The sequence below is a fragment of the Felis catus genome, chromosome E1 (assembly GCF_018350175.1).
Source record: "Felis catus isolate Fca126 chromosome E1, F.catus_Fca126_mat1.0, whole genome shotgun sequence".
Lineage (NCBI taxonomy): Eukaryota > Metazoa > Chordata > Mammalia > Carnivora > Felidae > Felis > Felis catus.
In genome coordinates, this window is record NC_058381.1 from 34,995,050 (window position 1) to 35,008,639 (window position 13,590).

The 13,590-nt window shown below is 56.2% G+C and overlaps 1 protein-coding gene across 1 annotated transcript in view; it reads right to left on the bottom strand.

Moving 5' to 3' along the window:
• ABCC3 (ATP binding cassette subfamily C member 3) overlaps positions 1-13,385 on the bottom strand; it is a 44,106-nt gene extending 30,721 nt beyond the window's left edge. Inside the window, 7 exon segments of the mRNA XM_045044363.1 lie at positions 5-66; positions 279-327; positions 329-384; positions 1,211-1,348; positions 1,567-1,692; positions 2,308-2,484; positions 13,261-13,385. Of these exon segments, the coding sequence (XP_044900298.1) occupies positions 5-66; positions 279-327; positions 329-384; positions 1,211-1,348; positions 1,567-1,692; positions 2,308-2,484; positions 13,261-13,290 (638 nt within the window). The 5' untranslated portion in view covers positions 13,291-13,385.
• Positions 13,386-13,590: the final 205 nt, after the last annotated feature.

Consider the following 13,590-nt stretch of genomic DNA (forward strand, 5'->3'; position numbering starts at 1 on the left):
TCACTTCGTGAACCACCAGAAAGACAGGCGGGAGAAGAAGCCAGCGCTGACCTCTGGGGAGGGGTTCTAGAAGATGAGAGGGCAGGAGAGGAAGACTCTGGCGTGCCCACCACCCTCCTGAAGCGGAGCAGAGGGAGCAGGGGCCCTCGTTCCTTCCTGGAGGGAAGGACGACATGGGGATGGAAGGAACAGGAAGGGACGGGAGCTGCTGGTAAGGGCTGGGCTGAGGAGTGGGCTGTGGAAACCCCACGGCCACCCGGCCTCCACGGCAGACTCACAGGGTCGACATTCTTTGGGGAGAAAAATGGCGGCTGCTCCCTGGAGCAGGACCAGGGCGAAGTAGATGTAGAAGGTGGCGAAGCGGAAGGGGTCTGAGGTCTTGCCCTGCAGGGGAGAGTGGGGAGGGACGTCAGACACAGGCAACACTGGACCTGCAGTCCTGCCCCCCCACGGGGTCCTTTGGGGTACCAGGCTCCCTCGGGGTGGGATGCAGGACCCAGAAGTTTCCGAGAGATGGGGCGAGGTCACGAGGCGGCTGCTGTTCGGTGAGGGCTCGCCAAGCACCCCACCGAAGTCACCTTGTCTGACCCTCCCCACAGGGTAGGAAATCTCGGGATATCCAGTTTGCAATGGAGGAAACGATCGCGAAGCAACTGGCCCAGGATCACAGAGAGGGCGACTAGAATGTTCCGAGCCTGCACTTTTACTACCACGTTCGACTGCCCCCCACCCTGGAAACGGAGGAATCTTGCACCCCACCACCTAAGGGAAGGTCAAGACGAAGACCAGAGAAGTGAGGGGGATGGGAAGGAAAGGGGAGAGCAGGACAACAGGACTTCCTGGTAGGACAGACTACTCGTGCGCGTCCGCACACGTGTCCAATACGCGGACGCTGGCAGACCCCTGGCAGACCCTGCACGTGGCGGTGCCCGTGGTGGCGGCAGAACGGCCCCCTGTATCCGGTGAACGCCCCACAATGGCCGTGTCCCGCCTCATTCCCTTGTGTGACACCAGCCCTCTCCCCCGGCTCCCCGGTCTGCTTCCCAGCACAGATACAGCAAGTAGGGGACAACGTAGAAAGGACTGAACAGCAGGGGAGGTCCTGGGAGCAGGGGAGGGGCAGCTTGGGACCCAGCGGTGACCTTGAGCCCCGAGGCCATCCCCTAGATAGATAGGGCTGCACCTGGCATGTTCCCCTTTTGCCCCTTACCTTTGCCACGGCTGACAGGATCTTGGAGCGGAAGGGGACAATGGCACACACCACGCACAGGAACCAGAAGATGATGAGGACTCCTGGGGACTGTACCCCCTGCAGCTGCTCATGCTGGATTAGCAGAGTGGCCAGCCGCTGTGCCGAGAGGGCAAGGAAGACTGGGCCGGAGTGCAGAGATATCTGGACCTTCTCTGTCCTCCCCACCCCACATGGCCAGATGTTTTGGGGGTCACTCCTTCCTCTTCCCACTGCTAAGGTGTCCGGCCCTCTCCAAGGAGCCCATGGCTCCCCTATCACGGTCCCACAACTCACTGGAGACCCTCCTCCATCAACTTCCAGGGCCCCGCACTGACCACGGTGACCCCCATCAGCAACGGGGTGACAAAGAAGATGGGGGCGGGGGCCCAGCCGTGGACCAGGCCATGGAAGGCGTAGAAGAGGTCAGCCCAGGAGGTGCACCACAGCAGGACGCCCAAGGCCTACAAACAGGGCACAGGGTGGAAACCCCCACCTTCAAAAGTAGGGACGGTTCCCACCGGAGGATGTCCTTTTTTTTTAATCTTTTTTTTTAATGTTTATTTTTTATTTTTGAGAGGGAGACAGAGACAGAGGCAGAGAGCACACACAAGCAGGGGAGGGGCAGAGAGTGAGAAAGGGAGACACGGAACCTGAAGCAGGCTCCAGGCTCTGAGCTGTCAGCATAGAGCCCGATGCGGGGCTCGAACCCACGGACTGTGAGTTCATGACCTGAGCCGAAGTCTGGCGCTTGACGGGCTAAGCCACCCAGGCGTCCCTGGAGGATGTCCTTTTATCCTACCCAGGGTCTGGCCCCGGAGGCTAGGTGGTGCACTGGCCAGAAGTGCCCCGGGGGCGGGGAGAGTGTTGCCAGAGAACTTTCTTGAACTTTCGCAAGCAGGAACTATCTCGTTTGACCGCAGACTCAGCTGGCAGGCTGTCGTGGTCTGAGCTGCGGGGCAGGTGTAGCTGGGAAAGCGTTCAGCCACCGAGGGTGGGGGATGGGAGGAGGGAGAATCGTGATGAGGAGAACCTTCCGGGTCCCAGCCCCACCCTCGAGAGATCCCTGACCCCCTGACCGTCTTGAGCCTGGAGAGGTGGGAGAGGATAACGGAGCCTCGGTGATGGTGCCGCAGATGGAAGAGGTAGCAGGGCAGGGCGGCCCCCAGGTAGATGCAGGGGACCCAGGCCAGCAGGGAGTTCTGGAAACAGGGAGTGAGGTCCGGGTCGTCGCTGTACACGGACAGATTGGCGTCCTGGGGGCAGAGGGAGCAATTCGGTGCTGTGGCAGCCTGCCGCAGAACGGGGCTCCCCCTCGAGGAAGGTGGTTGGGCCAGAGAGGGACTCCACCTGCTCCGGGCGTCAGAAGGCACGTGAGACCACACGAGGTGGGCGTGCAAGCGAGCAAGCCCCGGGAGGAGTGTGCGCTCTCCCAGGAGGCCATGGTCGCCCCTCTTTTCTCATTTCCCTCTGTCTCGAATTGAGGTATCGTTAAAGCACGATAAAGTGTGCCCGTGTAAAGTGCACAACCCAGTGGGCTTGGAAGTCATACACACCAGCAAAACCACTGCTGCGGGAAAGATACAGGGTATTTCCATCATTCCACAACCTTCCTTGGGCCCCTCTGCAGCCCATCCCTCGCAGGCAACCACTGCCCTGCTTTCCACCATTCTAGATTTCCACTCTTAAAAAAAAAATCAGTGTTTTATTTTTTATTCATTTTTGAGAGACAGAGCATGAGCGGGGGAGGGGCAGAGAACGAGGGAGACACAGAATCCGAAGCAGGCTCCAGGCCCTGAGCTGTCAGCACAGAGCCCGAGGCGGGGCTCGAACTCACGAACCGCGAGATCATGACCTGAGCCACTGAGTCACCCAGGCGTTCCATGTGTTTTATTTTATCAACGCGATACATGCGCATGGTTGAAGAGCCCACTTCCTCTCCATGCCGCTCCCAGGGAAGGGACTGGGAGCTTCTCTGAGATTAATTTGCTTCTCCTTTGCATTCAGGAAAGTGATCCATCACCCCACCTACCTCACTGACTGGGTAGGCTCAAAGGAGCAAGGGAATGAAGAGAGAGCTTTGTACGTTACAAAGCCTGGGTGACCAACCATCCCCATTTGGGACTGCCCCGGTCCTAGCACTAGAAGTCTGGTATTGGTGGGGAGCCACTGAGTCACGACAAGACCGGGTCCAGTCTTTGAATACAACTCCACCCACCAAGCTTTTTGGAAAGAGGTGGGGGAATACATTCAAACACGTATTTTAGTGAGGTTGTTTCTTCCAAGGTCACAAATGAACTGATCTTCCAACCTCCACAAAGCATTGGATGTTCTTTCCAGAAAGCTCAGAAAATATAAGCAGGTAACAAAAAAACCAAAAAACCCCAAACCAAAAAACCCATCCACAATCTCATCCATCTAGAGACAACTGCTAACACCAGAGGATATAAAACTCCTTACTTCCCAACTGCCCATTTAAATCATGATCATTTTTATTTTTGTCCAAGTTATACTTTCACATAACTTTTTTTTTAAAGAGCTGTCAACACAGAGCCCAACGGCGGGGCTTGAACTCATGAACTTCGAGATCATGACCTGAGCGCAAGTTGGATGCTTAATGGACTGAGCCACACAAGTGCCTCCCTAGTTCCATTTTCTAGGGGCAGATACGTTCAAATATGCTAACTTCTATCTACTTCTACATGTTAAAGCAATTTGTTCTTACCTTTATTGTTCGATTTATTATTATTTGATAATGAGGCTGCACCTGTCTTATCCTTCCCATTTGAGTGTCCTCACCCTTCCAGTATAGAATGGCTTTTGTCATATAAATATTCAGAGTTTACACTTACTTGACTCTGTCAGGGTCCACTACAGGGGGCTCTATGTTTTTCAAGCTGTGTGATGTTGAGCAACATGCTTAACCTTTGCCTCTCTGGGCCTTGGTTTCTTTGAAGGTGATGTTGGGGATAACATCTCCCCAACCGCCTCCCCTCTGGCTCCTCAGCTGTCATCCTAGTCCAGGCCCTCACTTCCCCCCTGAGTAATTTCCATAAGGTTCTGATCTTTTCCCTTCCATCCCCTAGGTGCCCAGATCCCTGCCCAGACAGACCTCTCCCTTCCTCCCTGGTCTTTCCTTCTAAGTCTCCTGGCCGGTTCCCTCTCTTGGCATGGCAGTGTCCCGGGGGCCCATCCACCTCCTTCTACACACCAGTGACTCTCCTTACCTTCTCCTTGCCTTTTCTGCTCTTTTTTTGTTTTTTTTTTTTTAATGTTTATTTTTGAGCGCAAGCGGGGAAGGGGCAGAGAGAGAGAGGAAGACACAGAATCCAAAGCAGGATCCTCACTCTGAGCCGTCAGCACAGAGCCCAATGCGGGGTTCGAACCCATGAACTGCGAGATCATGACCTGAGCCAAAGTCAGTCGCTTAACCGCCTGAGCCACCCAGGCGCCCCATCTTCCTTTTCTTTATAGCACCCGTCACCTTCTAACATGCTGTATAAGTCACTGGCTTATTGTGTTTTCTCTCATCTTTTCCTGCTGGGGTGCCATTTTTATTTCATTTATTGATGTGTTTTAAGTACTTAGAACAATGCCAAGCACATAGCGGGGGTGGCGGGGAATGTGGTTACATAACTTAAATGAAATATTTGTTGAATAAATGAATGAATAAAATAATAATTTTATACTTTCCCCTTAAACCTTCAGCGGTGCCCTAAAGCCTAGAAGACAAAGTCCAAGCATATTACTACGGCATTCGAAATTTCCAGCTGGTCCTGAATCATCTGATCCTGGGAACTACTGAACTATCCACATGCTTGAGTTCTCCCATCTTTTTAAAAAAATTTTTTTAAATGTTTATTTTTGAGAAAGAGAGAGAGAGAGACACAGTGCGAGCGGGGGGAGGGGCAGAGAGAGAGGGAGACCCAGAATCCAAAGCAGGCTCCAGGCTCCGAGCTGTCAACCCAGAGCCCGACACGGGGCTCGAACTCACGAACTGCAAGATCATGACGCTTAACCAGTGGAGCCACCCAGGCGCCCCAGTTGCGTTCTCCCATCTTAAAATACGGAGTGGTCTGCACACCCTGCCTCCCTTTCCTCACCTTCTACTCTTTACTTCCATCTGGGTCAGCCCTCTGCCCTCTGATGCCCCTGCCCCAGAGCTCTTCCGGAAATGCAGCTTTGCGCCCCCTTGCTTCAGGGCCATGAACCTACATTGCCTCCTGCTGCTCATGGGGCGCCCACGCACCCTGCAGCCCTCTCTTCCCCGCTGCCCCTTTCCCCTGCTGCCAGCTCACTTCGTTCTAAATGTGCTCTGAGGGTCCCACCGCTACGCTTTTGCTCAACCTGCTTTCTGTCTCTTCCACCCTCCATCTGGTGGGCCTGGCTTGGGAGCCACGTCTCCCACCGTGAATACCCCCCCGCCTCTGAAGTCAGCACCTCATGAGGGATCCGCCTTTCTAGAGCATCCGTTTTCTTGCTTGATGATGCTGTGTTGAGGGTATGCTCTGAGTCGCGCCCTGGGCTGGGCGCACCCGTGGCAGACGTGTCCCTGCCTTTGGGGAGCATGAGGTCCAGGGGCATGCTGCTTTGGGGTATTAGATTCACGCCCCGGTGGGCAAAGTGTATACCACGTACAGCTTGTAGTCTAGGGCGCTGCATTCAGTAGTCTCTCAAGCAAAGTGAGCTCAGGACCCACAAGGACTAAGGACTCCTGCTGAGCACCTGGCATGCTGGCCCAGGGCTCGGTGCCGCGTCAGAGCTGGGTACACCCCTAGGCCTAGTCAAGGCACCCCAGGGGGAGGGCAAGCAGACACAATGAATCCAGCCCTTTGCCCTTTTTAAAACACTTCTTATGGGGCGCCTGGGTGGCTCGGTCAGCTAAGTGTCCGACTTCGGCTCAGGTCATGATCTCACGGCTCGTGGGTTTGAGCCCCGCGTCGGGCTCTGTGCTGGCAGCTCAGAGCCTGGAGCCTGCTTCGGATTCTGTGTCTCCCTCTGTCTCTGCCCCTTTCCCACTCGTTCTCTCTCTCTCTCTCTCTCAAAAATAAATACATATAAAAATAAATAAACAAAACGCTTCCTGTTCAACTTCCAGAACGCTGGCTATTATAAACTTACAGAAAAGCGCACACATTTTAAGCGTACCCTTCAGTGAATTCTCACACACTGAACATACTTGTGTAACCAGCACCCGAATCATTGCTGGGAGCAACGAGACATTGCTGGGACCTAGACACCCCCTCCTTGTGCCCCCTCCCAGCCACTACTCACCGCAGAGGAACGCTATCCTGACTTCTAACCATGTGGATTACCTTTTTGCCCATCTGGTGTCTTCCCCTAAAGAAAATTATACAAGTATGTGTCTTTCACGTCTGGCTTCTTTTTTTTTTTTTTTTAATTTTTTTTTTCAACGTTTATTTATTTTTGGGACAGAGAGAGACAGAGCATGAACGGGGAGGGGCAGAGAGAGAAGGAGACACAGAATCGGAAACAGGTTCCAGGCTCCGAGCTGTCAGCACAGAGCCTGACGCGGGGCTCGAACTCACGGACCGCGAGATCGTGACCTGGCTGAAGTCGGACGCTTAACCGACTGCGCCACCCAGGCGCCCCTCACGTCTGGCTTCTTTCACACAACTCTGTGTTTGTGGGGGTCATCCTCGGGGTTGAGTGTGAGTAGGGATTCTCCCTCCTCATTTCTAAGTGGTGGCCCTTGTACGAAGGGACCTTCTGGGTGGTGGCGCATCGCATGAACGGACCCATGTATGTATCCATTCTATTGGCAGTGGCAGCCCCACCCTATTTGAAACTTAGCAAGCCCATTAAACCCACCCACTTCCTCATGTTCCGGCTGGCCTGCCCAAGGCCATCCATAACTCAGACCTTCAGGTCTCCAGACCTCACTGGGCCCAGCCTGAGCCTCACCTCCTGCAGGAAGCCTTCCTGGGACACCCCAGCCTCTGCCAGGGCTTTCTTTCGCTTTGTCCTGGGTGGTTTTGGCAGCCAAGTGCGTGACTGTCACCTGAGAGTGATAAAGGCCCCCTCTGTGGCATTTTGTTACAGCACTTACATGGTCATTACCTGGCCGTCATTTCAGAACAACTTCCAGAAGTAGAGAAGGTCCAGCTCACGAAAGAGAAAGCAGGCTCCACCCAGTCGGGCAACAGGTCAGAGGACCTGGCCGCAGAGAGCTGGGACAGGCACCCAGGCCTTGTCACAGCAAGCCTGGGTTTCTCCTGACCCCCGCCACCCGCACCTGCACACATATCCCATCTCCTGTGGCAACGTGCGCCCTGGAGGGCAGACGCCCGGCCCCCGCCCCTCCAGCCCCCTGCACGGGGCTGGGTACACAGGAGCGGCCCGGATACGGTGTGGGTGCTGATGACAAGGGAGTGTGTATGTAGCAGGGATGGAGCCCGAGTTCGAAGCCACGATGGGGAATCACTGTCTGAACGTGCAAGTCGGGGGCATGGCTTTTTAAGGCAGGTGGGGAGGGGCCACAAAGCCTGATGCAGAAGGCCCAGCACGAGTTGCCACTCCCGAGCCACGGAAGCGGGGACGAGTTCCTTCACCTTCCGAAGCTCGGTCTGCAACGTGAGTACCGGGCTGGGGGTGGGGGGTGGGGTGGGGATGCCTGCATCTCAGGCAGCTCCCCACAGGGAGAGAAGGAACACCAGGTCACCCCGCGTCTCGCAGGACAGCACTCAGGGAGACAGGTGCCAGACCAAGAGGCTGCTGGGACTTTGTTTTGGTTTCGCACACAGGCTGCACTGTGGCAACAATCAAGAGACCTTGGGGCGTGAAGCCTCAGATGGCTGCTTGGACCGACGGGGAGATCCAGCCTAGGCTCCTTTACCTTGGCCACCTTGGCAGAGCCTTCTGCAGGGGCGGTGGGCACCCGCCCATGCCCGTGCCCCTAGATGATTCGCCCCAGAGCCCTTGCTGGGACATCGAGGGGACAGATCATCCACAATGCGTCCAGAACCGAACTCCTGCCCACCCCCACCTCCCTTGGCCCGTCCCATTTTCCCCAGCTCCATGAGGACCAGGGTGTTCACCACAGGGCCCCAGAACAGTGGTCGGCACAGGAGAGGACACTCATAATGCATTTGGTGAACAAAAGAATGAATGAATGGGGAAAGGAATGAAGGGGGCCCTCTGAAGCCCGGTTTCTGCAGCTGAGTGCCCAGGGGTACAATATGCTCTCTCTCTGACAGCAAGACCACAGCCCTTGGCACCCAAGGGGGGGTCTCTGATCCAAACAGAGCGCAAAGGACAGGGTTGGTGCAGGTCATTCCTGGACCCCATGACGCTCCCTACAGTCCTGCTGGGCAGGGTGAATGATCCCCTCTGAAACCACGAGCATTCAAAAGAGAAGAGCTGGGTTGGGCTGGACTGGCAACCCGGCCCACAGCGCCCCCCCTCCCCCCCCATACAGTTTCCACAGGCGACAACAGCTTCCTTAATAATGCGATTCGACAGCTGCACGGGGCTGATAAGGTCTGGCGCCCAATGGACCGCACGGAGGAGGGCCCCTCCTAGGGCTGAAATCCCTAGAGACTCAAGCAGGAGCCAGGTGGGTGGGAGGATGGCCCTGGCTGGGTCACAGCTCTGTCAGGGACTTCCCAGCACCCTCCCAACCCCCCCTACCCTTCCCACCCCCCCCCCACCATCCAGCCCCATCCCCCCCCCCCCCCCCCCCGCCGCCGGGGCCCCAGGCTTGTGGACAGCCTCTGCTCAGTGAGAAGAGTAATTACTTCCTTAATCCTGTGCAGGAGGGAGAAGGGAGGAGAAGCGATCAACTGACAAGTTCATTTATCTCAGCAGAAATGGAGGTGCCGGAAGGGCAAGGGCCTGCTCTGATCCCTGATCCCCGATCCCCATTCAAGCTCACTGCCCTACTGTGGCTGCAACAGCAGCCTTTGCAAGGGCCTGGGGGTGGGGACAAAGCCCTCTGTGCTGGGCCAGCCTGTGGCTCACGGGCCCGCTGGCCCTGATGCTGAAGGGGGGCCTGCCAACCACCAAGGACTCTGGTTGTTTGAGCACCTCTGTGCTCTAGGATTATCATCTCACGTTCACAATAGCTGAGACCCATGGCTGGCTGGGCAGTGAACGCCCCAGATCCCATGGGTTAGCACCAGGACTGGGACCCCGGGGCAGTCTAGCTCCAGAGTCCCCGTCCCTGTTCTACTGCACTTCCTCTAGGACTCCAGCATGACCTCCCACAGGCGTCGAGATCACCTGAACTGTTAAAAATTTCCTTTCGGCCAACGCAGCCCCCTCTCGAATCACCTTCTGGCTGCGGTTCTGGGAGCCGCTAGACTAGAAACCTGAATACCCAGTAAGAAGGAGAGATCTGACCCAAGGGTACCACCCCCATTACGACCTCCTGCACCTACCATGGGAAACAGAAACAGCTCCAGGTGGGGAGGGGAGAGGCCTGGCCACCCAGGAGTGGCATACCTGAGTGCCCCCCCCTCTGAGGGATCCCTAATGTTTAGAGGGCTCTAATCATGGCCATGGCCCTGAGCCTGAGAATTAGCCTCCCGGAATCGGTGTGGGGAAACTGTACCTGAAGGGCCCCCCCCCCCCGGAGTCCACCTAAGCTCAGCTGGAGCCCAGAGAGGGTGAGCGGTTTGCCAAAAGTCACACAGCTAGTGAGTGACTGAATGGAACTAGCTGGATGGGAGAAGACACAGGGAGCCAAGCCTCCGAAGGATGAGGGCTTTGCCTCTGCCGAGGGTGGGCAGACAACCAAGGGAACACAAAGGTGCTGGTGCCTGACCAGTGGCAGACCCATGGGTCTCTACCAAGAGCCACTGCTAGGTAAGCTCCATGTCCAAAGGGGAGAGAGAGCCAGGAAAAGAGAGGTCTGGACGTGTCAGAGGAGGAACCCGTGAATCTTCCACTGGCCACATCTTCCTTCTTCCTAGTTGGTCACAGAATTTCAGAGTAGGACTCCTTCCTTGACTTGAATCCTCTCTTCAGCATCCATACCAAGTGGTCACTAACCCTCAGTGATGGGGAGCTCACTACTTCTCAGGCAATCGGTGCCATCTTTGGACAGTACTCATGGTCAGGACCTTCTGCTATCTGAGCCAACATCAGCCTCCCAAGAGCTTCCTGGGGGCACCAGATAGAGACTAATTCTGCCAACCGGTCAAGATCTCCTGGGGCACCGTGTACTTTGTTCACACTTGAGGGCTCCCCTGACTCCGTTGTTCATAACAGAAAACAATCCTCCAGGTGGTAGGCAATGGGGCAGCAAAGGAACACTACCACCTCTTTATTCTAGAAGCATCTTTGGCCTCATTAGTGCTGGGCACTTTGGTCATGGTTCGCTCATTTGGAAATTTATGTCCACAACAATTCCCAAGGAACCCTCGGAGGTGCTAGTGATGCACTCCGTGCATTCTGTGTGCGAGCGCCCGGGTGTGTGTGCACAAGTCCAGGGGCTCATGGATGCCCTCTGGCTTGTCTGGGGCTGAGGCAGACAGATTTAAGCCACAAAACCCCCAGCAAAGAGCTGACATAGGGGCCCCTGGCCCAGTGGCCCCTTCAGCCCCTCTCTCATAGGTCTTCCCAGACCTGCCTCCCTCTTCGAACCTCATTTCTCACTTCCCTTTCTTTTCCAGAACTATCAGGACCCTGTCACCCACAGAAAGTTTTGTGGCTCTTGGAATGGTTTCCCATTCCCTGCTCATGTGATCACAACAGTCTTGTGAGGTGGTTAGGAGATGAGTTATTCTATGTCACAGATGAGTAAGGGAGGCTGTGCGGGTAAGCTAGTGAGAAGGCACAGAGATTAAGTGGGCGGACAGGCCTGAACCATGGGGGGGGGGGCCAACCCCCACCTTTTCAGTCCTGGCTCGGGCCCTTCCCATGCTGCCCTGAACTACTTCCCACAGGGTGGGTCACCCGCAGGCCCCTGAGATAAAAGCTTCTGGGCAGCATACCCGAATAACGCGCAATACACATGAGATGCACCTTGAAGGTCACCCACAACTCCCGGGCCTCTGGGGTAACTGAACTGGCCCTGGGGATATAGCTCCAGCCTCCTGCCTCGGGTCCTCCCTTGTCTCAGCTCAGAGGAGGAGCCGGAAGGCCCCCTGCTTTCTCCCCACCCCGCCCCGTCACCAACCACGCTGGGTCCAGCCTGGGACAACTTCAGGAGCGAGGAGGTGATGTGGAAGACGGTAGCCATTTAGACTGGAATGAGGAAAAGGAGTGAGTTCCCTGTCCTCTGAGGGACCCAAGCAGAGACTGCCACAAGGGATTCATCCCTTGGACCTAATACAGATAAGCTGACTCCTGTGGGCCCTGAGGCCTCAGAGGAAGTACACTGAGTTCACGAGCAGCAAGAAGGCCAGGGACAAGGAGCCTAGAAGCCCAAGGATGCACAGTCAGGCGGTGGCAAGGCTGGACCCATGTCTCAGGGGCCCTGCTTCCCAGTCCAGCGCTCTGCAACTTACTGTTGTGTGACCTTGACAAGTCCATTGCCTCCCTGGCCCTCAGTTTCCCAAGCTCTGTGATAAGGTGCTGGGCTAGCTGCTTCAACCCCCCGAGGTCTGTCTGTGCAACGTCTGGGATTCTACAATGTCACAGAAAGGTGCAAGTCAAAGGATCTCTAAGCTTCGAGGAAGAAGGGAGTCGTGAGTTCCTCACCTCCACGTCCTCAGTCTGACTCTGTCCAGTCCTAACCTTCTGTCTGCCATTAACAGTCTGCCCGGGCACGGGGAGCCCTTGCACTTGAGGCATGGGTACGTCTGCCCCTTTGATTTGTGCAAGTCCCCTGCCCGGCCATCTCAGCCACCGTGATCCTGCCATGGCCATGCCAGCTGAGTCAAACAAAGTACGCTCATCAACCAAAGGGACTGGGGGACAAATGAGTAGTCCAAGCTGGACGATGGATGTGGGTCCCTATGCGGGTGGGCAAGAAAGTTGCACCACCTTTGATTGATGACCCTTTAGTGATCCAGAGGGAGAAAGAGATCTCCAAAGATACGCTTTTATAGGTACTCCATTGTATAGGTCCCTAGTTTCAAAAATCCATGCACCACCCCTCAGCGCATGCCAAACACAGCCCAAGAACAGAGTTCTTCACCATATACACACTGTATGTACAACACATGCCCACGCACCCACACAAGAACACATCCGCGGATAACACGCACTGGGCATGCACACATCAGGCATATAGGTACAAACACCTGACGTGGGGAAGAGATTTAGAGATCGAAAATCAGGGGCCTTGGATTCGAGGCCAGCCTACACTGGGCATGCCTGCGTAACCATGGACAAGACCCTCGAACCTGAGACTGTCTGTAAAACGGAGCAACACCACCACCTGCCCCCAGAGCTGCGGTGAAGACCAAAGGAGCTGGTGTGGGTAGGTCTTGAAAGCTGTAAAAAAAAAAAAGCTCCTGGGCTGTCTACACTTAAACCTGAACTATGCTAGGGAACTAGAATCAGCAGCCCGAAAAGCACCTGATGTTTTAGAAAAGGATTTGGCATATGAGTCAAAAGGCTTGCTTTTCTAACCCAGCTCTGTTTTCTTGTAACCGGGGGACTTTGAGCAAGTCCCTCCCTCTCTCCCAGCCTCCCTTCCCCCCCCCCCCCCCGTCTGCAAAAGGAGAGGGTTGGAGAGGGACTCCCTACTTCCTAGTGGCTCTCAACACCAGAGAAAAGAAGGTGGCAGGAGCCCTTTCCAAGAAGAGCAAAGCCAGCTTCCGTAAAGCACCTGGTTGAACAGGTGTTCTGGATGCCCCCGCGGCCGCTGGAAGGAGTCGGGGCAGGCGTAGAGTTGGGCAACTGAGCCCTAGTTCGCGTGGGGGCACCTTCTGATTCGTGCCTCGCTTTCACGGGCTCTTCCGTGCGTCCCGGGACAGCTGGGCAGGTCCCCGTGCGTCCCGGGCAGGGATCCGGCGGGGGGTGGGGATGGCACGGCCAGACCCCCTCCCGGCGACGCCCCCTCCCCAGGGCCCTCTCAGGAGCTCGCGGATGCGCGCCCTCGGTCCCGGACACCTCCTTACCCAGAACTTGGAGCCGCACAGGGTGTCCATGGGGTCGAGGCTCCGCGGCCAGGAGGCGAAGGCGGGTAGCCTGCCCAAGTGGGACCTCCGCAGCGCCCCGGAGCCGCCTCTGCCCCTCCCCGCGCTCCGCCCCCTCCCGACCCTATCCTCAGCCCTTCGGGTCGAATCTCTAGTGGCCGAGAACTGCGACAGAGCCTCCCTGAGACTGCGAATTCTGGAGGAACTTTGAGACAGGGATGGCGGGCCACTGACACAGCGACAACTCCTTCAAGTGGCCAGTGGGCTGGAGAGATGCCCCTCCAGGTACTGCGGCTGAGAGGGCTGCCGCAG